The sequence below is a fragment of the Ambystoma mexicanum genome, chromosome 6p (assembly GCF_040938575.1).
Source record: "Ambystoma mexicanum isolate Mex_15411 chromosome 6p, UKY_AmexF1_1, whole genome shotgun sequence".
Lineage (NCBI taxonomy): Eukaryota > Metazoa > Chordata > Amphibia > Caudata > Ambystomatidae > Ambystoma > Ambystoma mexicanum.
The window spans coordinates 1,353,157,969-1,353,182,324 of NC_090935.1; the positions used below are offsets into that span (position 1 = coordinate 1,353,157,969).

The following is a 24,356-nucleotide window of genomic DNA, read 5'->3' on the forward strand; positions in this document are numbered from 1 at the left end:
TGAACAGCCTGGGGAGCATTGGTTATCCGCACCTGGTGGGCCATGGTGCAGCCGGAAGCGGACAGTGTCTGTGCTGCAGAGGGAAGCAATAAGGGCACATACAACGATCCAGAGTGGAGGAAGGTAGGAGACTCTGCTGATCAAGAGGCCACGATCTGGTGCTGGGGACTGCTCACTTTCTCTAGGACTGCAATCACAGCAAGGACATAGCTGGGAAGAGGAGAGGAGGGTTTGAACGCTGTCTGAACTGGTACCCCGTTATGGATGAGGAGTGCTCATAGACTGCGCATTTGGTGACCATCCTCTCTGGATATTAGTAAGGGGCCACTGGGAGGCTGGGTCCCTCGGGATCCACTCTACCTGGGATGATGGTGGTTTCATTGTGCAGGCCCACATAAGCTCAGAACAGTACTGTGGGGTGCAGCTGGGCGGATGAAGTGAGCAGATAGCCACAGGCAATCAGATAACAAGGTTGGATTCAGAGTGGCGGGTCTGAACCCTCCCGCTTGTGGTGGCTGAAGAAGCAGGCAAGAATGGAGAAGAGAATGGAGCAATTTGCCCGTACAGACCAATCACAATCCCAGGCTGTTGCCACGCAAGCCCCGGTAGTGGAGCAGGTGGACATAGCGGCCCTAGTGGCCCTGAACCAAACGCTGCTGGCACTGAAGGGAAGCACAGATACGCTTGGGGTCAAAATAGATGCCCTCACTTATAAAGTGGCCATCTCAATAGTGCAGATTGAAAAATTGTGTGGGCGTATGGAGGAGGCGGAGCAGAGGATTGGATCTATAGAGGACAACGTCTCCTCCCTGCAGCGTGAGGTAGCTGGTCTACAACAGCTGGCTAAGAAGATAGTGGCCAAAAATGAGGATTTAGAAGGACGCTCTAGGAGGAACAACGTCAGGATTACGGGTGTTCCGGAATCTACAAATATAGATAACATGGAACATTTTGTGGAGCAGCTCTTAGTAGATATCCTGGATAACCCATCGCTCTCCAACATGTTGTCGTTGGCACCCAGGAGGCTTACAGGAGCCCCGGAGCGCCCCATTATTGCAAGAATCTTTTGCTATCGAGATAGAGACGCCATACTACATGCAGCCCTGGTGAAGAAAGAGTTGAGATGTGAGGGCTCCACTATACGATTGTTTCCTGACTTTAGCCCGGCAGTTCAGGATCAAAGAAAGTCCTTCCAATTGGCCACGAGCATCCTACAGGGCAAATGTGCGAAGTATTCCATGATGTTCCCGGCAAAGGTACGTGTGCAACATAATAGATCAGTGATATTCTTTACTGCTCCAGAGACGGCGGAACAATTCACTAGAAATTTACCGGAGCCGGGGGGGCTCACCACGGCTTCCATCCTGACTTGTTGTTGATATCCCCAGAGGAAAGGAATGGGTGAAGCTGTGGAAGAGTGCTGTCATTTCTTGATTTATGGGGAGCTGGGAGAGCGGGGGAGAGGGGGTCTGATTGCAATAGCCTTTGCCACATGGAGCGCTGGAGCTGCCCTCAGTGCCCTGGTTGCCGCTGACATTGCAGTATAGTTTATTTTGAGGTTGATGTCTGTTGGTATGGTTGGGTTGGGAAAGGGATTGAGGGGGGGGAAGGGTACACAGCCGGTAGGTTATAGTTTCTGGCGTGGGTGGGAGTGGGGGGTGGGGAGGGGTGGTCAAGGATTGGGTTGTTCACAGTGTGTCGGGATTTGCGCTGTTAATACTGTAGTAACGTCTCACAAATACTCTAGTATAAATCCAAACCCATATGGTTACACGAACCCTAATATTAGGATCCCCACAGATGACAAGGGGATACGCACCACAGCATCCAGTGGACTATGGCGTCGTTGGGTATGAGGTGTAAGCTGAGTTGGTGTCTTACTATAATGTTTGGAACGTGAGAGGACTCACGAACAAAAATAAGTCCCGCCTCATAGCAAACTACAGCAGGAATCAAGAGGTGAATGTGCTATGCTTACAGGAAACACACCTGGAAGATGACTCACACCTCCCTAAATTGGCGGGATGGGGTATACATAGATGCTGTTCGTCGTATTCCTCGCATGCCAGAGGGGTGGCGATTTACATACATGGATCCCTTCAGTTTAGACTGCATGAACAAATTAAAGATGATGAGGGCCGGCATATACTGTTAGCGGGGGAATGTGGTGGTGCGAAACTCCTAATCATAAACATGTATGCCCCTAATGTGGATAGCCCGGACTTTTTCCACCAATGTGCTAGACACATTTACAAATTCCCGGCTTATGAAATACTCTGGGTGGGCGATTTCAATTTAGTCCTTACACTAGAGCTGGATAGATCGGCTACATCACAGCAGGTTCTTCCACAAGAGGCCAGGGCGTGGTCCTCTATCGTTGCGTATCACAATCTTCGCAATGTATGGCGGACAAGCACCCTACCACCAGAGAGTACATGTTCTTATCAGGGATACACTACAGCTCTTCCAGGATCAATTACATTATGACATCCACCTCCATAGCAAGCAAGGCTGTAGGAGCTAAGATATTGCCTCAAACCCTCTCAGATAATTCGCCTGTGCTGGTCCATATCCCAGATGTCGCGAACTTCTAAGCTCGACCCCGGTGGTGTTTTAGAGCTACATCATTGGATGACGTGGCCTTTTATGCCGACATAGAGCGAGACATACAAACCTTCTTTCAGACCAACGTAGGCTCGGTACCTAGCCAAAGTACAATATGGAAGGCGTTTAAAGTGTACGTCAGGGGGTGCTGTATATCGAGGGAGGGGGGTGTACTGAAGGCTTTGCGTGTGTCTATGAGGAGACTAGAGGACATTATCCGTGATCTTGAAAATAAACAGAGCATCTCAGATGACCCCACGACACGCGAGGAACTGAAGGTGCGCAGGGAGGAATTCCAGCAGCTGGCAGAGAGCAAAGGGAAGCTTCTGGGAGACCCAATAGCAGCAATGAGATATGGGGAAGGCGATCACCCGAGTAAAACTCTGGCCTGGCCGGTTAGGCGGGAGCGACATATTGCCCCTATAGAAGAGGTTGTGGGACGGGATGGTGGGGTCATTAAGGATCTGAAAGGGATAAATAAGGAGTTCTATAATTACTATGCAGAGCTATACTTTTCGCAACATGCAGGGGGGGTCACGACAAACTGATAAGAGTACCTGGACGATGTGGCGCTGGGTTGGCTGGATAGTGAGCAGGGCAGCGTGCGTAGCATTGGCCAAAATGGTCATTTTGCCCAAGCTGTTGTATATCTTCAATAATGTCCTAATATGGCTTCCTAGCTTATATTGGACTCGCACTAGGAAAGGATGTCCAGGTTGGTGTGGGCGGGTAAACAACCCTGTATTGCGTACGATACCCTGACCGCGGCATATGAACATGGCGGACTGGAATACCCAGATATGTAATGGTATTACCTTGCAGCACAGCTGCAGTATATAGCGGGGTGGAATCCTCTGAGTCCAATGTATCCACACACAATGGCGGCGAAAGCAATCTCCTCTCCTATTAGCCTTCTGGGAATGCTTTGGGGAAATCGAGATACTGTCCTGAGGGGGTGGTCCACCCTATAAATGTGTTGTGTAATGCTTGGGACCGGCTGAGTAGACTGCTTGATGATACGCCACAATTTCATCCAGAATGGCCCATATACAAGGTTATTGGCATACCCCTTACACATGAAAAATCATTTAGGGAGCATTTTCATAGATTAGGGATACAGACACTGGGGGATGTGGTGCAGGACGGGAGGTTTATAAAGGGGGAGGAGCTGTGCAATAGAGGGGAACACAATGCAGTGACGCTATTGCTGTATTATAGAATCAGAGGCATTTTAAAAACCAAATGGCCGATGGGCGTGGCTTGGAACGCCATCAATGTGGTCGCTCCTTTGAAGCCGCCCGTGGGATGCCCGCCGCCGCCGTCAAAATCATGCGGTTCCCTTGAGGGTGCCGAGCCACTAATGCCAACCAAGGCGACCGGAACCATCACAGCACAACCCGGCCCAAAATGATCATTTAACGCGGGAGCGTTCTATCCGAAATTGGCCGCCAAACCCAGCATCCGTCACCATCCGAGGAAAGCAAGATGGCAAACTACGGACCTCGCGGTGACGGGCGTGTGAAGTGCTGAGGAACTGGAGAGGATGAGCGGACGGGTGCCTGACATCCCGCGGAGGTCCGCAGACCCGCCGACGGAGAGCCGGCCAGATCGAGTCGGAGGCAGCCGGGGACCGAGACGAGCGATCCAGCCGTGGCTTGTACATGGGGCGCGCGGCGATCGCGTGCTTGGCTGCGGGCAATATGTAAAACCCTCAACTAGACTATTCCTGCTGGAGAGGGTGCGGCCACCCAGGCTCCTTCTTCCATATGTGGTGGACATGCCCAAAGATCCAGCAGTTCTGGAAATCATGCCTGGGAACCATCACACAAATCACTGGTACAACGATCCCGCTAGAACCAGAGCCAGTCCTGTTGGGAGTCCCAATCCCCGCGATCTACCCACGCTCCGGAAACAGAGCAAAACTACTGACCCACTGTCTGCTAGCAGGGAAAACGGTGCTGGCCCGCTCTTGGAAGTCCCCAGAAGGCCCCCTTATGGTCCAGTGGTGGGCAAAGCTCTGGGATATATTGATTGCGGAAAAGGTGACAGCAGCGAAGGCGGGAGCTCTCCACCGATTCCAGAACATCTGGGCCCCAATACTAGAATATGACCAGCGATTCCCCACCCTGACCTACAAACCCACCAAGGCCCGGTGTACCCTGAGGGACCAAGAGAACCCTGAAGGAGACACATAGACGATGAGGCGCAAAGCGGGCAGCCTAAGAAGGAGGAATCCAGTCTCAGGGACGGCGGGGGAGGAGGGGAGGAGATGTGGAGAAAAGGACTGGGGATCAACATGCTTAAATTGTTGCTCATAATGTTTTGTAATTGTCAACCTGCCTTGATTTAAAAATAAACAAATAAAAAAAAATGGCCTGAATTCCCAAAGGCCCCAGTTCCCAGCCTGTTACAGCAATATATCGTTAAACCGCTGGATTCTAGCAAGTTAGTGGCTGTTATTTACAAAATGATTCGGACTGCTATGGGAATGAGACAGGGAAACTTCAAGAATACGTGGTCAACCTCTTTGGGCAGTGTGTTGAGCGAAACCCAGTGGAAACTTATATGCATGCAGACCCGTAAGATATCCCTGAATGCCCGATATAGATTGATCCATTACAAGTTTCTGCATAGGGTCCACTATTACCCGATGAGACTGTGCAGAATTTATCCCGACAGCTCCCCGCGGTGTAGGAGGTGTGGTGGGGAACCAGCTGACTTTTATCATGTGGCATGGAGCTGCCCGCGCATTGTGTTGTTCTGGAGGGAGATTGAGGGGGCAATGTCTGTAATGCTTTCTGCACCCCGAGTGTACACACTGGCAGTGTGGATGCTAGCCCTGAAAGAGGGCGGGACCCGCACGGAACGGAAACTGTTGGGAATGGCGGTGGGGGTGGCCAGGATGTGGGGCAAGAGGAATCCTCCAACATTTTGCGCCTGGCTGGAAAGCATGAAACAATACGAACGTAGGGAAACCAAATATGCTAAGACTATGCTAAGCCGTTCAATTGACTATTGGCCTCCGTTTCCGAAGTTATCTGTCTGAAATTGACACCAGGACACATTCTCCGGGAGGAGATTTGGAATGACACTGATAAGCAGCACGAGTTGAGGTCCACAATTTACTGGACGTAAGTTGTGGAGTAGGAGGTGGTGTCCTCCTGGTCAGATGTCTGAAATGATGCCAACTGCGCCTGCTATGAGAACTAGGGCGGGAAAATGTACTGCTGCGAGACATTAACAGTCTTTGGGTGGGAGGGTGGAGGGGACGAGGGGTTACGAATTGCAATAAAGGTGTTTGTTGTTTGCATTGTAAAATTAATAAAGAAAGTAAAAAAAAAAAAAAAAAACTATTGCCAATCCTTAATTCTAAATACAAAAGGGTGTGGGACAATTATGTATGCAAAAAGGAAAGTGTTCAAGAAACATATCAGGATAGTTGAGTAGTTAGCTTCCCCTTCCCCACATTTTCAGCATGGGACAAGGCGGCACGTTGAGCTTCACACACTCTGGCTTTTTGGCCATGAGGAAACAGTTCAAAACACATGTCTCAGGGCCTTCTGCCAAAGCCTCTTATCCATTAACAGTCTCTTACTACAGAGGGACTGTCCTAACAAACAAATCAAAGTTCCACTCTTCTCAGGATTTTGACATGCACAAGTTCTCGCTTTCAATGTTCATTATGTGCCTCCCTCCTTTTTACCACAATGTTTACTCTTGGTTTCTCATTCAGGCTCGGACCATGGATCTCCCTTGTTCAGGTTCAGATCATGGATCTCCTTCGTTCGGGCTAAGATCCTCTTCTTACCACAATGTTTACTATTGGTCTCCCTCATTCGGGCGCGGACGATGGATCTCCTTCTTTCAGGCTCGGATCATGGATTTCCCTGGTTCATGTCGGACCATACAATTTTACTTTCTACGTTTTCCTCTGGATATCAAAATCGAAGACTTTCGAATGTGCAATGGGTTTTGCTTAAACCATCGCAGGACCACTTTGATTCACTCACACAACGTTTGTATATTTTACTTTCTTATCTCACTTCTCGGCAGGATACCTTACAGAGACTTTCGATTGAGCACCTTCGCTGTGCCGGACCACTCTATCAACGGTATTGTATCTTTCCTTCTTAAGTTCACAGCATTCATTAATAGTTAGGTTTAGTTACGTCTTTCATCACACGCATTTAACAATGTTTGTTCCTGCGCTCATTATATAATGTTGCTGCTTGCAATCGGTCTCCCCAACTCACAGGCTGTGTTGGTCTCCCTGGTGCTACTTTGTTCTTGGAGCGAAGGACGATACCACAGTAGCTGCTGCTCCTCCCTGCCTTGGCCAGTTACGCAGGAATGCCAAGGATATCTCTGACACACAATGCAGGATTCTTCAGTCTGGTTTCCTGGTCTTAAGCTTTTACTGTTGAAAGTATCTTGAAAGTAACGGTTTCTTGCCGAAAAGGTCAAGGGTATTTCCCTCCTTGGGAACCCTTCATGGTTGGCTGTCTTTCTCCCCTCGTTCAGCTGCCGATTCGAAACTGCTGTTCCTGCGTGTGCTTTGCCTCGCTCAGAGTGTGCTTTCGTGCTCTGCCTTTTATCCGTGTGGGGAAGTTTAATGGAAGTCGGCTGTGAGTAATAGCCAGTAATTGCCTGACCTCGCCTGACCATTGTAGTGGGACATGTCAGATATACTGCTTGGTTTTGAGTCGGTATTCTCCCATAGAATGGGGTAAAGGTGTTACAGGGGAAGGGATGCCGTGCCTCGCCATCCGGTGTCCCAGTCCAACTCTCCGAAGACCCCTCACCAAGATCATCCTCCCGCACTGGTTCATCCCCAGGGTTTGGATCCAAATTCGATTGCTGTGCTCTGGCCAACTGAGGGAGAGATCCGCAGGGTCTAGCGGGTGAGACACCTTCTGGTTTCTCAGATACCCTTCCCCTATGCAATGTAGCTACATCTGTTTCACAGGGAACAGAGAAAGCAAATCAAACGTTCCCCCTGGCCTTTACCCTTTCGGTGTTCCACAGTGAAACAGGAGGGTTTCAGGTCTAGGAACCATTGCATGACTCGAAGGTTAGAGTCCTTTTGTTGGCCTATCCATACTAAAGGTGAGTGGTCTGTGACAAGAGTGAACTTCCTCCCTAACAGATAGTATCTTAGATGGGTGATTGCCCATTTAATGTCAAGGGCCTCTACCCCAACACAGAGTAGTTCTTTTCACGTGGGAAGAGTTTTCCATCTAGTGAATAGGATAGGGTGTTGTAATCCATCACAAATCTGATAAAACTGCTCCCAATTCTATGAGAGAGGTATCAGTTCATAACACAAACTTCTTCAAAAAATCTACCACCTTTTGGATTGGGTTCTGGCACAAGATTTGTTTAAAATGGTTGTAACATACATCGTTCTCATCAGTCAAATGAATCTTCTGGGGTTCAGCGTAAATTAATTTGTCTATCAACCTAGCTGTCCTATCGGAGAATTTGGGGATGAACCTACGGTAATAACCAATCAATCCTAGGAATGCCCTGCGGTCTCTATTGGTCTTAGGCACGGGGGTATCTATGACAGCTTTCAGTTTTTCTTGTTGGGGCTGGACACTGCCATTCCCAACAAAGAAGCTGTGAAATTACACAGCTGACTGAGCCAGCTTGCATTTGGATGGATTGGCAGTAAAGCCGGCCTCTCTGAGGGTTCTCATAATAGTAAAGAGATGGGAAAGATGGTCTTCCCAAGTCTTACTATAAATGGCTATGGTGTCAATAAAAGCCCCAAAGAAAAAAAGTAGGGCTGTAATATCCCATCCATAAGCTATTGAAAAGTGGCGGGGCCCCATGCAGGCCAAAAGGTTGGACTTTGAACTAGAATAGTCCCAGGGGCGTCGAGAAAGCTGTCTTTTCCTTATCAGGTCCATGTACGGGGACCGGACAATGCCCTTCGGTTAAGTCTAAGGTTGATGGGAATATTGCATTTCTGAGTTTATCGATTAATTCATTGATGCTCGGCATAGGACAGGCATCGAAGGCGAAGATGGCATTGACCTGCTGGAGGTCTATGCAAAACCTCCAAGAATGATCAGGTTTAAAGACCAGAACAATAGGGGAGGACCATGGGCTTGAGGATGGCTCGATAATGTTTGCCTTCAGCATTTTCTTTTCACTTCCTCAACCACTATTTGTTTTCATGTTTCTGGGAGTCTATATGGTTTCAAACGGACCACTTTGCCCTTTGGAGTTCTGATATAATCATAAGTACCTTGGATTTACTTTCACTGGTTTCTCTCACAATACATCAGGGAATGTCATTATAAGGTCGTTCAAATCTTCTTGTTTTGGTCTAGTGTAAGGTACTCATGGTGGCAACAGTAAAGAAAGACACAAGTGATCACAGTTCAAGGGTGTTTATTGAACAATGAATGCAGGCTGGAGAACCGCTTAAGCTAAAACTGAATCTAAGATGGGAGCAAGCGTCGACCATCAAATGAAAAATAAGTCAAAACTAGTGACGTTGTGTCAAAAATAAAAGGCCCTACACTAAGGAAAACCTATTGCCAATTCCTTACAATTAATTACAGAAAGAGTATGGGATAGGGTATCATAGGGAAATAGTGTTCAAATGATAAGTCAGGATGTGCTTGCCTTGAGGTTTCCCTTCCCCACATTTTCAGAATGCTTGAGCCTTCCCGGCATAAGCTGACAGTTTAGTTCCAGCTGGCATAGCACACACTCGAGCTTTCTCAGCACGAGCCAACAGTTCCGTTCCAGCTAATAGGTTCTTCGATGCTAAAGTCTCTTTGCATTGAAAAGTCTCTTACCTTCGAGGCCTGATGTATCCAACAAACAAACACAAACAAAAAGTTCTGTTAACATTTCACGTTGGGTGATGACTTCACCTCTGGGTCCCCCCCTTTTTACGGGCGCTGACCCCTCACTTATATTATTCAACCAATCAATTGAACAGTTCCTCTCTCAATGAACTTTGGGTGATGACTTTTCACACCTGGATCTCGCGCGGCCGGGCTCGGATTCTAAATGAGGGCGGTTCCCTTACTTCTTGCTTCACAAATCTTAATGTCTTTTTAAACAGCACTTCTGGCTTTGTTCCCGAATGTCGGCTTTCCTCTACCGGGTTCACTCTTGCCAACTTTTACAACACACCAATCATGCGCCCATTTCACCAAGCAGGATTCATTTCCCTTCACTTCTCAATCATCTGTAGGTCAAAGACTTTCAACGGTAAGGAGGATTTTACAAGCCCGTGTATGACCACTTTGACCTCTTTTCGCCTCTTCCCAAGGGCTTCTGGTTCCGTTAGTTTCTACCATCGGGTAATCGCCCAGAGTTTCCTGCCTGAGCACTTACATGGTGCCAGACTTCTCTGTTGCTGGTTTTCCCCCCCTTTCCTCAATTGTATCTTGAAGTCTTTCAAAATTCAAATTAGCCGCTGGCTACTTTTCGTTCAACACAGTTTGTTTTTTTATCGATTCTCCCTTCGATTCACCGGCTGTGATGAACTGCTTGCTTTCTTTATCCTTGGAGTGAAGGTTGGTACCAGAGAGGCTAGCGTCTTTCCCCGGCTTGGTTATAAGCGGAGAAGGGTCTTGCGTACCGTAGACATCTGCTGCAACACACGCTGGCTATTGTTCGCGCTTTATGTTTCCATCCGCGGAGGTTTCACAGGCCTTGATCGGTAAAGGCAATGTTACTTCTCTCCTGGTCACCTTCTCGATATTCGCTGTCTTTTGCCTCCTCTTGAAATGCTGTGCTGAGTTAGCTCTCACGTCGTGCGGTCTGCCTTGCTCGCCTTGTGCTCTGGCGCTCCACCTTTTATCTGAGTGGGGGAGGGAAAGGGCCGGCAGGTGTGTGTGATTCTGGTCGATTGCCTGACCCTTGCATTGGGACATGTCAGGTAAATTGCTCTGGTGTTAGTCCGCTGTCTTCTGTGTTGTTTGAAAGTGTTTGTGTTGTAAAAGGGGGTAGGCGGCAGTGTTTTGGAATATCCTTTGTGGTAGGATGGGGAAAAGGTGTTGAAATGAGGGGGATGGCGCGTCTCGCCCATCAGTGTCCCACTCCCAATTCCCCCAGGGACCCCCATCCAGGTGATCCAACCTCACTGGTCCACCCCAAGGAACTGGATCCAATAGAGATGGCCGTGTCCTGGCCACCTGTTTGTTTGTCTGTTAATTTGTATTGCGCACCAGACACGAGGGTATCAGGGTGCGGCAGTTACAGGAAGATGCACAACTTGGGTTACAAATTTACATAGATACAATACACTTCTTAGGTTACAGATTTACAAAGGTGAAGTACAGGTAGATAAATGGCATAAAGGATGAATACATATCTTACAAAAATTTCAATAAATTACAATTCCTTAAATAGGTGGCGTAAGCAGGTCTAACTTGCTTAATGGTGGCAACATTAAAAGATAATGATTGGTGTTGGTGATGATGGCCGCAATCAATGCTGGTCAGAAGATTTAAGCCAGGTGATAGTGTTAGACCTAAAGTTCAGGTAGGATTGGTCTTCTCGTAGTGAGCAGGGCAGGGTGTTCCCGAGCTGGGCCGTTTTGAAAGAAAAGCTGCTACCTCCAGTCTTGGATAGCTTGAATCTGGGAATAGAAAGGCAATTTGAGTTGGCTAGTCTGGAGGAAGTCTGCCTGTGGAAACTCTCAGAGAGGTAGCCAGGAGCTGCGTTGTTCAATTATTTGTGGATAAGCGACACCGATTTTAACTGGATTTTGTCGTAGGTAGAGAGCCAGTTGTTTTGTCACTTAATCTCAGAAATATGCTCTCTTATGGCTACTCCGAGGACCGCACTAAGGGCGTTATTTTGGAGGGTTTGAATTCTCCTAATGATGGATTTGTTGGAACCTATGTAAAGTGCGTTACAGTAATCTAACCTGGCAATGTAATCTAACCTGGATGACAGATCCCCAGGGACTAGCTAGGGAGACACCTTCAGGGTTCTCACACTAGATAGTTCTTGGGGAATAAGCTCAGAGTTGTCCATCTCCTTGGGTACCAAACAAGACAATATCGAGGAGGTGACAGCGGAAGGATTTTCCTTCCACTCCTTGACGAGATTTACGTGGTAAAGGTGGGTCTTTTACTTTCTATCAGGTTGGGCTATTTTATAGGTACAGGTTCCTGTTTGCTCTAACACCTCAATTGGCCCATGCCACTTTGAGACAAGTTCATTTTCAGAGGTAGTTAAAAGGACGAATACCTTCTGTCCCACTGAAAGTGATCTTAAATTCACCTTCTTGTCATAAGTGGACTTCTGTTGGGCTTCAGCTTTCTCCATGTGAGTGTGGACTAGACTCTGGATGAGTTTCATGTGCTGTCGCAATTGGGAAGCTGTCTGTGAGAGGGTAATAGGCGCCTCTTCTGTCTCTTCCCAGGCCTCCCAGAGCACATCTAAAACACCTCTTGTGGTCTTTCTTACTGCAAATAGGGCCCCTGGGATCATGCGATCCATTCCTTCCCATCCTCATCTACCAATTTTCTCAAAATCATTTTAAGGATTTTGTTAAATCTCTCTACCAATATGACCGTTTGGGGGTGGCAATCTGAGGTTCTTAAGGTGGTAATGTGTAGTAATTCCTTAACTACACCCATCATGAAATTGGATCCCTGATCCGTTAGAATTTCCTTTGTGGAAACCAACCCTAGAAAAGGATGTACGTAGGTTTTTTTAAACTTGCTGTGTTGTTTTGCATGGGGAAGGCATCTGGGTAACGTAATCAACGATTACTAGAACATATTTATTACCCAGTCTAGAGGTTTCCAACGGTCCAATGACATCCATCCCAATTTGGGAAAAAGGGACGTCTATTATCGGTAAGGTGTTAGAAGGGCCGGTAAGGGAAGGTTAAAATTACTTACCTGTAAATATTGATCTGCAGCATGGGTCTGCCATGTATTCACATGCTCATGAATATACCCTGTCGTCAGGCTGGGAATCCTCTGTAAAAGAAAAAACAGTTTGATCTGGGTCATACTGCCCCTGTCCATGACAGTACTCTCCATAAGCCCCACCTCTGGCAGCCATCTTCAGCTTTGGTAAGCACATAAAGTGGCAGTATGACCAAGAAGAGCAGCAGAGGGGCTGGAGGGAGGGAGGGTTTGCATGTGAATCCATGCCAGACCCATGCTGGAGAACAATAGTTACAAGTAAGTAACTTAAACCTTCTCCAGCATGGGGTCTGGCATGGATTGATATGCTCATGAAGAACAAATACATAGCAGTACACATTACACAACCACGGGAGGTGGCAAGGCTCAACAGAAGCAATTAACACTTACCCCTGGAACAGACTCACTTCAAACAAACAAGTTGCATAGCACTGCTTGGTTGACTCTGGACCCCTCCCTGGAATCCCTGTTGACGCAGTAGAATTTTGTGAAGGTATGCATGGACCTCCACGTTGCAGCACTGCTTGGTTGACTCTGGACCCCTCCCTGGAATCCCTGTTGACGCAGTAGAATTTTGTGAAGGTATGCATGGACCTCCACGTTGCAGCCCTGCAGATGTCGAGCAGGGACACACCAGAAAGGATCGCCGTCATCGGCGATCGCTCTGGTGGAGTGTGCTCTCATACGGCCCGGCAGCAGCCGGTTCACCAGCCGATAACAGTGCATGATGCAGCCGGAGAGCCACTTAGAGATGGAAGCCTTGGACAAGGCCTTCCCATGGTTCACAGGTGCAAAATTCACAAACAATTGAGAAGTCTTCCGAAACGTGCGTGCCACATAGAACTTCAGGGCACGAACAACGTCCAGCAAATGCAAGACTCTCTCCGCCGGCGACAAAGGTTTCAGAAAGAAAACAGGCAAAACCAAAGGTGCGTTGCAGTGGCATTCCGACGGAACCTTCGGCATGAAAGAAGGGCGAGTACGCAGTACCACCCTCAATTCGTGGGGCCAGATAGGGTTACTTGCAGGATAGGGCCTAGATCTCACCCACACGTCAGGCAGAGGTGATACCAACTGGAATAGACTCAGGAGCATCGGAGCAATTGGGGAACTAGCTCTAGCGCACCTTTCTGTAGCATGGCTCGTACTTCCGCCAGGAGTTGGGGAGTGTGCTTCTCCTGTCAAGGAGCTGGTGGAATAAGAGGACACCTGCGTTGGAACTCCAAGGTATGCCCCTGGTTGAGAGCGTCCAGCACCCATCTGTCAGTGGTGATCTTCCTCCACTCGCTGACGAACGTAGTCAGCCAGCCTCAAACTGGGGTGCAAGAGTGGGAGCCCAAAGTCTTGGCCAGTTCAGGCTTGCTTGGGCACTGGGGCCCTGCTCTGTGTGTGACGGTGGCGCTGGCCTCCGCTACCGTAGGCCTGGCAGCGGCCTCTATAGGCATCCAGCGCGGAGGCTCAGGGAGGTTCTATGATGATCTACTTGACTGTCTTCGGGAGGAGCGAAAAGACGAGCAATGCTACTGAAGGGTGCCAAGGGAACGTGCCGTCTCTGTATCTGTCTTTAAGGCTTGGAGGGACTCGTCAACCTCCTTCCCAAACAGATTTTCGCCATCGAAGGGCATTGTCCAGCACCTTTGCATGGATGTCCTGGCAAACGTTAGTGGTCTTCAACCATCCATGTCGACTAAGACAGACTCTGTTCCCTATCTGCCAGAAACCTGTGTCGGCGATGTCCACTGCAACCGAGATGGCATGGTCCAACGCCACTTCCCCTTCCTGAAAGAGGGCAAGAGCTATTGTCGGGAAGGAACTCCAGGATCGGGCCCAGCTAGTACCACAGCTCCCTGTCGTACCGGGCCAGGATAGGCAGGGCGTTGGCCGCCTTGATTGTGGATATCGCCTCTAAATGACCTTCTTCCCCATAGCATCTATCTTCTTTCCCTCACCGTCCGGGGAACTGATGACGATGCGGCCGGGTTTGCCAAACGTTTCCTTGTGGCAGCCGACACTACTGAGTCTGGCGACCATTGAGACCTTAGGCACTTCGGCGCGGTATCCGACACCCTGTACTTCTTCTCCAACCTGTCTCGCTTGGCTGGAGCCATGCATGGGTTCTTCATGAGGGCCAGGCCCTCCTCCCAAATGTCTTCCACAAAGGCTACTGTCATGATCGTCTTCCTCTTGGATTCTCGATGCTGATACAACAAACCCTCCTTCTTTGTTTTCTCGGGCGCCAGCTGGAACATCATGGAGTCTCCTAGGAAGAAGACCGCATCTTTGTTGGTTCCTGTGGCAGTGTCTGTATCTGGGACCGCTGCAGGAGCCACCCTCGTAGGATCGGCTCCCACCGCTGCAGTGGTTGTCACTATAGTTGACGGAGTGGCCGACGAGAACTTCGGCTGAGCCTGTGGAGCCTGTTTCTCCCTTAAATAATCAAAAAATAGTCCATAGGTGCCCCGCGTTCTCGCAGAGGGACGCCTATGACTACGTTTTTATTATTTCAAGGGCCTTAGGTCTAGTCACCCTAAGTTTCCCAGGGTCATCGTAATCCAGGTGTGGACCCCTTCCTCACTGTGCTCAGAGAGGCACAGCTCCACCTCACTGATGAGGCTCAACAAGACTGAAACACGTGTATGGGGTTGCAGTTGGTACTCTTATTCAGAAGGGAATTGCCATAACATTTCAGTGCTGGACTGCCCATGTGGGCGGGGCAAAGACTAATGTGCAAATGGATATTTCCCCTCTGTGAAAGGCACAGTGAGTTAAAGTGTGGCTGCGGACTCTCGAGTGGGTACCTTCCCAAAGAACAGGTCAATGGGCCGTGTTCGTTCTCCCAGAGGGGCACCCAAGACTACATTTTGATTTATCAGATGTGGTTTGCTACGCAACAGTATCTCAGACTCTCTGGCATAAACTGCTCATGACCTCACACATGAGATGATGAATGAAACTAAGAACACCACATACACAATCAATGACACTGACGAAATACCAAGATTCATCAATTTGATGTAACTGGTAAATTCGTATTTGACCTTTCTAATGCCATCATTGTTTTCATCACTAAGGACAACACAGCTAAAATCTTAACTATATGTACAGTTGTTTGCAATTACATCACACAGAAGTCAAGATATCACGGCTGCACAAACACATGAAAGAAATGACATGGGTGTATTTTCTACAGCCAGTAATTTGTGGCTGCTGTTTCATACTTGTACGGTTTCAGTATGTACAGCATATATTTTTCCCTCAAAAAGTGTATGGAACATACAAGTAAAACACAAACGTTTTCCCCAACACATTCCTACTTTTCATACGTCAATTTCCCTATGGAAGTGGTGTTGTCATATGCAAGGTTATCGAAGATTGAATTGAAGATGTGTATATCGTATTGTCCTAGAAGTGTATATTGGATCTTTCAACTCTTTATGTTTTATATTCATCTGTAACTGTATATCATCAACACTGTATTGGCTGTATCACTGCATAGGAATAGGGTCTCTAAGTGTGTAGTGCATGTTACCTTGCTAATATTTGCTGGCACCATGTCAGGGGTGTCGCTGTATTCTCCTCCTACTTGGAGGTCGCTGACACATGCAATAAAATCTCTAAGCTCAGTAAGGTTTTGGCTGCCCAACACAAGCACTCTCTGGTAAGGCTTGTGCTCTTTATGCTAGAAGAAACAAAAACAAAAAAAATCTTAAAAGACAGTACAGAATGCATTTGATTAATATGTGGAACAAGTTATGTTTTAAGACAGCAATATGATATCCAAAATAACACTGATATTTCAACTTTTTGGAAAAATAACCAAAGCATGAAATCACAGTAAGATTTATCTGAACAAACGTTCATTGCAATTCAGATACCAGAAATTACATCCTTCCCATTGAGCTTACAAACGAGCTGCCCATTCTAAGAACTCATGCTTTTCCCAGTGCGTCTCCCGTAGGAGGAAGGATCGTGGAGAGGTATTTGCTGGAGTTGTAAAATGTTGAACGCCAATATTGAAGACAAAATATAAATGACCTACTTATGTATTTTATTTCTTAAAAACTTTTATTTAAACAAGGATGCAAGACAAACAACAACCTTGAAATATGTCAGAATGTAATACACTAAATTCCTGAGGCTCACACACACAGACCCGCCACCCAAGCCCCATCCGATAATGTGATGCCCCCAGTGATAACAGGTTCCCATCGCTACTATTACAATAGAGTATAATGCGACAGTAAGGATGGTTTAGGAGTAAAGAGGGTGTGTGCGATCATCGGTTCAGTTCGAGAGTCCGAAGGCTAGATCGTCCAGGAAAGGGGTTGTGGCCAGGGCCTGGGGAGGAAAAGCTGAAGAGATGGAGGCTGACAGAAAGGCTGTTGTGGTGACGGGCTAATCTCTAGAAGCACTGCCAAGGACTGTTTGCTGTGCTGGTCCCTAATTGAGGAGCGATGCGCTGTGATTTTGCACAGCCCTCGTGTGGCGGTGGACTTCACCTTTCCGAACCTCGCCTCTCTTGAACCTGAACTGCAGTTGGACAAGATGGAAGTCTTTCACAGTGACACCGTTGTGCCTGACCTGCATCATGGCAGGAAACAGGTGATTTGCAGCGTGTTTCCTCCTCCTCCCTTCCTCTTGGCTTGAGGCTTACTGAACAATAAATGACTGCTTATGTATAGTGGACAGTGAATACGAGTTAAGCAGTAATTTAAATTTATTCTTTTTGTTCTATCTCTCTTCTATTGTTCAAAGGTGCTCTGAATCAAGCTTCCCTCTGTTGGAACACGCCCCTCCTACCTCCATAAATTCACTCGCCCCCAGCGCACCCGCGCTGCGCACCGCGAAGCACTGCCAAGGACTGTTTGCTGTTCGCGGTGCGCGGCGCGTGGTGGGTGGCTGTTTCTAAGCGGACAATCAAATGATTTGGGTAAGCCCTGCTTTATTCTTTTGTATTCCGCTTCCCTTCTGACAGCTTAATTAATAAATACTAATACGGTTGGGTTCCTGCAACGCAACCTTAAAATAAAAAATAAAAAAATAATACTAAAAAAAAATAAAACATCACACATTATATCGGTGAGTTGCTATTGTTGTGATGTTACAATAGGTGACGTGTTATATTCCTACCAACCACTAATTTATGGATTCCTCTTTATTCACCTTAAGGAACGGGAAACGATTGCGGGAATCCAACAAAAAATCTGGCCTTAAATCTATTCCAAAAGCAAAAATGGAAGGAGTTAGGGTATCAGAAACTTGTCCACAGTCCGAGCCTCCCGCTGACATACAAACGATGTCTACTGCGAATCCTGTAGAACTGGCGGTCGCTCTGAGTGCTTCTGAACAACATACAGGCACTGAAGTATCTGTTCCTTTACTCGAATCACAAGTGCACACACCTTTCACATTACAAACTGCCAACGACATAGATACTCAATCTAGTGTCTTTCTTGAGGTGACCGATAATGGCCCTATGCCCACCTCCGATACCTCTATGCTCGCTCCTGGCATAATCTCGGCCTTAGAAAGGCGAATTAGTCTCTCTCTAGGCCCATCCACTCCCGTAGCATCTTCTTGCGGAGTGAGGGAACATGTCCATTTCCATCAGACGCCATGTCCGCCTTTAGCGTCTTTTAACCAGCCTTCTTCATCCAGAAGTCATTCACGGGAAATGTTTGCGTTGAGCAAAATGAGAAGTTCACCCACTTTTGAACTTCAATCTCTCATGAAACCACAACATGAGAATACTGTATTCTCTGATCCTTTGAATAATCAATTACCACATGTGACTTCTCTTGATCCTACTGCCCCCCACTCTCCTCTATCTCCAATATCGAACAACGAAAACTCTTCACATTCATTGGAGCGTGAATTACATTCATTTCCTGTATTGACTCTTATCTTAAATCTATTGGATAGGGGACATGAACTCACACATGTGCTGTCAAAGGATATAAAAGAATCTATTGTTGACAATTCGATTAAACTAGCAAAAATCGAAGGGTTTATGTTAGCCCAGGAATCTTGTCATAAGTTTCATATTGCTTGTCCTGAACGCACGGCTGAGCTTGTAAAGAGAAGTTTGCCTGCCAACCTGGCAATACAGGCTCTAACATCGCAAAGTACACAAACAACTGAAATTACATACTTACTAAATGGCATGCCCACCTCTTTTGCTAATGCCACAGTTGGAGTTAGTTTGCCAGAAACTTCTACTTCTGGCACAACCCCAATGGACATAGTAGAGGTGGCGAAACTTCAGCACGAGAGAATACTACAAATTGAACATATACTATTTAGATCAGAGCTGTTTTCAGCTGACCTTCTTAACAATGATACAAATGCTCAAGCTGCTACTGTGGATGAGCTAGCTCCTGATAGTCCCTCAGCGATTACAAATTTACTTGAGGATTCCATCTTGACCTCGCCCGATTTGACTGAGGTGCCATCTAATATTTATCATCCCTCACGGAGGATGAAAAAATCCTATCAGAGAGCATTGAAACGAAGAAAGAAATCAAAGAAAAACTATGCCTGCATTGCGAATAGTGGCAGTGCAGCTATCTCTTTGCAGGTTCCAGCCAAAAATTGTAACAATGGGGATGTAATACTGAATACTTCACAAATTGGAAGCGAAGATTTTCGTTTTAATTCTAGCCAACTGAACGAAGAATGTTTAATGGCGCTACAAATAAATTCCTCTAAAAAAACTAAAAAAAAAGCAAAGAAAGGAATGTGTCCAAACTCTCTTAAACCAATTGTAGAGAACGCAATAGAAGATCTCACTCATACTGGAGAATTAGTTGGTTGTGAAGATGTTGGAAGCTCTAGCACGTTAGTTCAGGCAAATCTAAATACTTTTTTCCTCTGATTGAAAACAAAAAAACATCATGCTGTGGTGGGATTACTAACGTTAAGAAAGAAGCTCCCGAATCTATTACTCCAATTACTATGAATGTCCCAGTAATGTTTCACCAACCCACGACTATGATTCAACTGCAGGAACCTCAAATCTCTTTCCCGCAGAATATTGCTACTCAAATGCTCCTCCCAACTATGTTGACAGCCACTAATAATCCCTGTGGAGTAGTTCTAGCAACGCAAGCTGGTTCATCCTCGGGCATCGGCGCTTCTCCAGAGGTTATTCAAGTTGTAGCTTCATCTCCCTCTGAGGTGGCGAATGTTGTCCGGCGAGAGCCCACTGCTGAATGTACTCCGGCTGTCACACAGATCATAGTTAGTCATGATCTGCGCTCCTTCAATGAAATCCCCGAAGAAACGCAGACCTTGATTGGTTGGACCAGCAATCAACAAATCAATGGAGTGGTGCCCATCAATCGCTCATTTCTGATGAACACTCTATATAAAATCCCTTCGTTACGTAATTTAATTTCCCAAGACATAGAATGGATAAAGTTACCCCTAATCAACAACAATCGCATGCTTTGCAAGGTAATTTCGCCCATTATTGCAAAGTTAATCTGGGAGCATAAATCGGACTTAGTTTTCTTGGGATTGGAACTACAAGCATTTGCTTCTTTCGAAAAAGCAATGCAATTCCTAGAATTCATTCCCCCACCCACCCTGTCGAAATGTAATGCTCTAACTAACTCGGCCCTTACGTCTTTGGAGAATGGAAAAATTTTAGTTCAGTTGGCCTCCCTTACTTCCGCTCTGAATGGACTTCTGGGAATTTTGCCGCTTTCTCAAAATTCCTCACAAACAATGAGCGCGACTGCGGCATCTTCATCATAATGTAACAAGCTCATTATTCAGCCCTGGAATTGCTGCGGTCTAAACAATCTTCTTACATGGTTTACAAATAGAAAATTGAATGATCTTCCCTCTATTCTATTTCTGCAAGAAACCATGTGCTGCAAAGAATTTTGTCTTGATGGATTCACAACCATTCACAATACCGCATGTCAGCCACGGTCTGGTCGGCCAGTCAGAGGCATTTCTATTCTTCTCAATAATGATCTTGTCTTTGTAATAAATTCTAAGTTGTGCTCTCAATTGTTTGTAATGACAAACATTGATATTGACATTTCTGGGCTAAAAAAGGTGATGTTGATTTCCATTTATTGGAATCCCGCTAAGCTTGCCATTGAAGAGGCCATCCACATTTTAAATGAATTATTAACAGAAACTTTTTGTAACTATCCAGCGACAGAAGTGCTGATTTGTGGCGACTTTAATGCTTATCTATTTGCATCTCAAAGAGTTTATCCCTCACACATAGCCTCTCTGCACTTCAAAACAGCACACGCAAATGGATTAAAATGGACCCAATTTTTTTGGTCATGGGATCTAGTAGTGTTGGATCCCTTACTACCTCAATCCTTCCTAACTTGGCACAGGGGAAAGGCTTGCTCGACTATTGATTACATGGTGGCCTCCCAAGGTCTAGCGGGCATCATCTGTCCTATTACTTCTTTTTTTCCAGCATACGGTGATCATGCCATTCTACAGTGCATCATACTTGCTGAAATTCAGTCCTTTGGCAGATCCCAACCGCTGACTTTAGTTCAAAGCGATAGACAATTCTTGTCTATTCGCTGGAATATCTCTACCTGCCGACGTCTAACATTCTTAGTAAACCGGGACTGGTGGCCTGATCATGATCAAGGGGCACAATCCTGCCAGTTTATTCTTGCATGGAATTTGCAAATGATTCATAATCATCTAACTGCCCTTGCAGAACTTGCATTGATACAGCCTCAATGAAATGCTCCTGATTATATTTTGACATGTAAAATCGCTAAATTAAAATCGGAGAGAAATCGCGAGCTAAGAATTCTTAAAAGAAACTTTTGTTCCACATTCTGTAGCAGCTATCTTGTAAGTAAGAAGCTATTACTATGCAGATATAGAAACAATATAAGAGCGGCCAGATCCGCATTTCATCTAATAGGTAACCATAACATGGTACGCCTAATCTGTAACCGCAATACGCGGGATATTTGGAAACTACTGCGTACAGTGAACAAAAGTACTAGGCCCTCGCTTGAATCATCCATTGATGGCATTGCTTGGTCCAACTTTTATGCACAGAAATACCTGCTCCCACCAAGATTTTCATCTGCAGATATTATGGACCTAGTTATCCATATCCCAATGATATGCCCATGGACCATTGAAGACATTCTGTTCGCTATTTCCAAACTTAAATCCTCGAAATGTGCAGGTCCTGACGGCCTCCCGCCCTGTGTAATTAAAGATGACCCACTGTTTTGGGCCAATACTTTTTTGAAGATTTTTCAAATCTATCTTTACCCAAAAATACCTTCCGACCTCGTGGGTTAGCTCTATTATCATCCCATTACATAAAAAAGGACCAATAAATAACCCCCTTAACTTCAGGCCTATTGCACTTATGGACGTGGCATCCAAAATCTTTTCTCTCCTCTTATTGAAGGAGGTTGAAGCCCACATTTCTGAGAATCATATTTTAAACAAAGTACAGACTGGTTTTCGAAAGAATATGGGCACACAATTAAACGCCACGATCCTAGCACATTTAAAAGCTGAGGCACTTCATCCTGACCATGGTCCAATCTTTATAGCATCACTGGATTTATCGTCTGCATTTGACTGCGTTATTCGCAGTAGGCTCTGGAACAAAATGCTCCAACTGAAATTCCCTCCCTACTTAGTAGCACTCATTGCGTTGTTACATGACAAAACATCTTTCAGAGTACGCATCTCGAGTCAGGGCAGTTTGACTGACCCTATTTCCACTGCAAATGGGGTTAAGCAAGGATGTAATCTTGCAGCGGTCCTATTTAACCTTTATTTATCTGACATCGAAGGGTTATGGAACCCTGCTATATCTAACACTGTTCGTCTTGGCAAACTTCAGCTGTCTTGGCTGGCGTATGCCGATGATGTGCTTCTCTTTGATAGTACTCAATCAGGTTTGCAAAACAAATTGAATATTTTTCAGCATTATTGTAGTGATAACAATTTGACGATAAATTCCACAAAATCGAATATTCTTGTGCTCTCTTCAAAGGTAAAAATTCGCAAATTTCGATGGCACTTGAACTCTTGTAATATTCAAATTGTTAAACAGACTATTTATCTGGGCTATAATTTGGCAAATAATTCCTCTGCTATTTTTTGGCAAATTACACTTGCGGAAAAAATACGACCTTTGCAAAATCAAATGAAAATGATTTTCCATAAGTATTGCAAATTTTCTCTACTTCCGTTGTTTGAATTTTATTCTAAGAAGATTGAAGCAATAATTTTGTATAGTCTAGATCTATGTCTCTTAGATCTATTCGGTTTCCTAAATAAACTTCAAGCAAAATTGTGGAAGGCCACTTTAGGTCTTCCGAATTATCTTCCTAATTCAATATTACTACACGAACTAGGGCTAAATTCCTTAGCAGTGCGTCATGATTGGCGCATTGTAAAGAACTTTGCAAAAATGTGCTCTCCGATTGAAAATTCCATTTATGAGTACTTTAAAATCATGTTGCAGGAAGCTTATCCTATATCTATTAGAACCTTCTATAAGCGTATTCTTGCTATCTTAGCGAGTATAAACATTTCTGCTGAAGCTCTACCATCTAAATTATTTAAAGCACATAAACGACTGTTCTGGAATGATTGGGCGGCTATCTGTTCGCAAATATCGGTCTACAAGTCGTTCACCGAATATGCGAAATTCCGTCATAAGCAATCGCCAAGACTACTATATCTGATACTCTGCCCCTGTGCTGAAACCAGAGCCCTTTACATGCGATTCCGCCTAGATCTATTGCATACAAAATCGAGAACGAAATATTGGGAGAGTACGGTTAATAGTACTACCAGTACCAGCTGTAGATTTTGCAATAAATCTGAAGCAATTGAAACTCTAAAACATCTTTTTTAGTATGTCATTCTTTGAAACTGAAAGAGTGAAAACGATTAACTCCTTTAGTTTGACAGACTCGAGCTTTGTAAGAGAATTAATTTGGTCGCGTTGTATATGGGGTTCTTCAAATGCTATAATTTTAGCGACAGTACGCTTAGTGAAAATCATTGTGGAGGCATTGTCAACGAGTTCAGAGACTGCTCTATATTAAGCCACAACTTCCAGTGTTTGGGTCAAGACTATATATATATATACATATATATATATATATATATATATATATATATATATATATATATATATATATATATATATATATATATTCCAAGCTTTTTTTATATGTTTAACTTTTAACATTTATCATGTCGTGCAAAAAAAAAAAAAAAAAAAAAAAATCCTTTCTTCTGTTTTCTTTATCTTTCTTTGTTTATGTGAAGTATTATATGATATTATACACGATATCTGTAGTTTGATGTTCTGTTTATTTAGTTTATCTTTTTAATCTCATTTTAATTCTTTGTAAATGCATAGAAAGTGATACATTGTTGTACATGTAAACTACTGAATGAACTAAATGTTGCAAAGATGCAAAGATGTTTATTTGATGTAACTTTTATGAATAATGTTATCATTTTGTAAAGATGCGTATGCATCAAAAACAAAATTTTGATCAATAAACTTTTTTGATCTCTAAAAAAGAGGGAAAGTTCGGGTAATAATCAACAAATGGAAGTCAGACGTCCAGGTATTGGACAGACAGTTGATCATACATGCTGGGAATTTTTCAGCTATTAAGATGTCCCACACCTTAATCCACCATTGCGCTAGGTCCGGTCCCAACGGTGCCTTCTAGAATCGTGCAAAAGTTATTCTGGCTGCTAATAGCAGTAGTGTTATCAATTGCGTCCTGCAACCCGATGTGCGGTAGACCGCTTCCACTGAACGACAGAACAACACAACTAGCGGAT

The 24,356-nt window shown here is 45.4% G+C and overlaps 1 protein-coding gene across 1 annotated transcript in view; it reads right to left on the reverse strand.

Moving 5' to 3' along the window:
* The window catches only part of SNAPC3 (small nuclear RNA activating complex polypeptide 3), a 382,446-nt gene that overhangs the window by 114,082 nt on the left and 244,008 nt on the right, over window positions 1–24,356 (reverse strand). Inside the window, exon 5 of the mRNA XM_069626051.1 lies at window positions 16,048–16,197. Coding sequence (XP_069482152.1) covers window positions 16,048–16,197 — 150 coding nt within the window. The remainder of the gene's footprint in view (window positions 1–16,047; window positions 16,198–24,356) is intronic.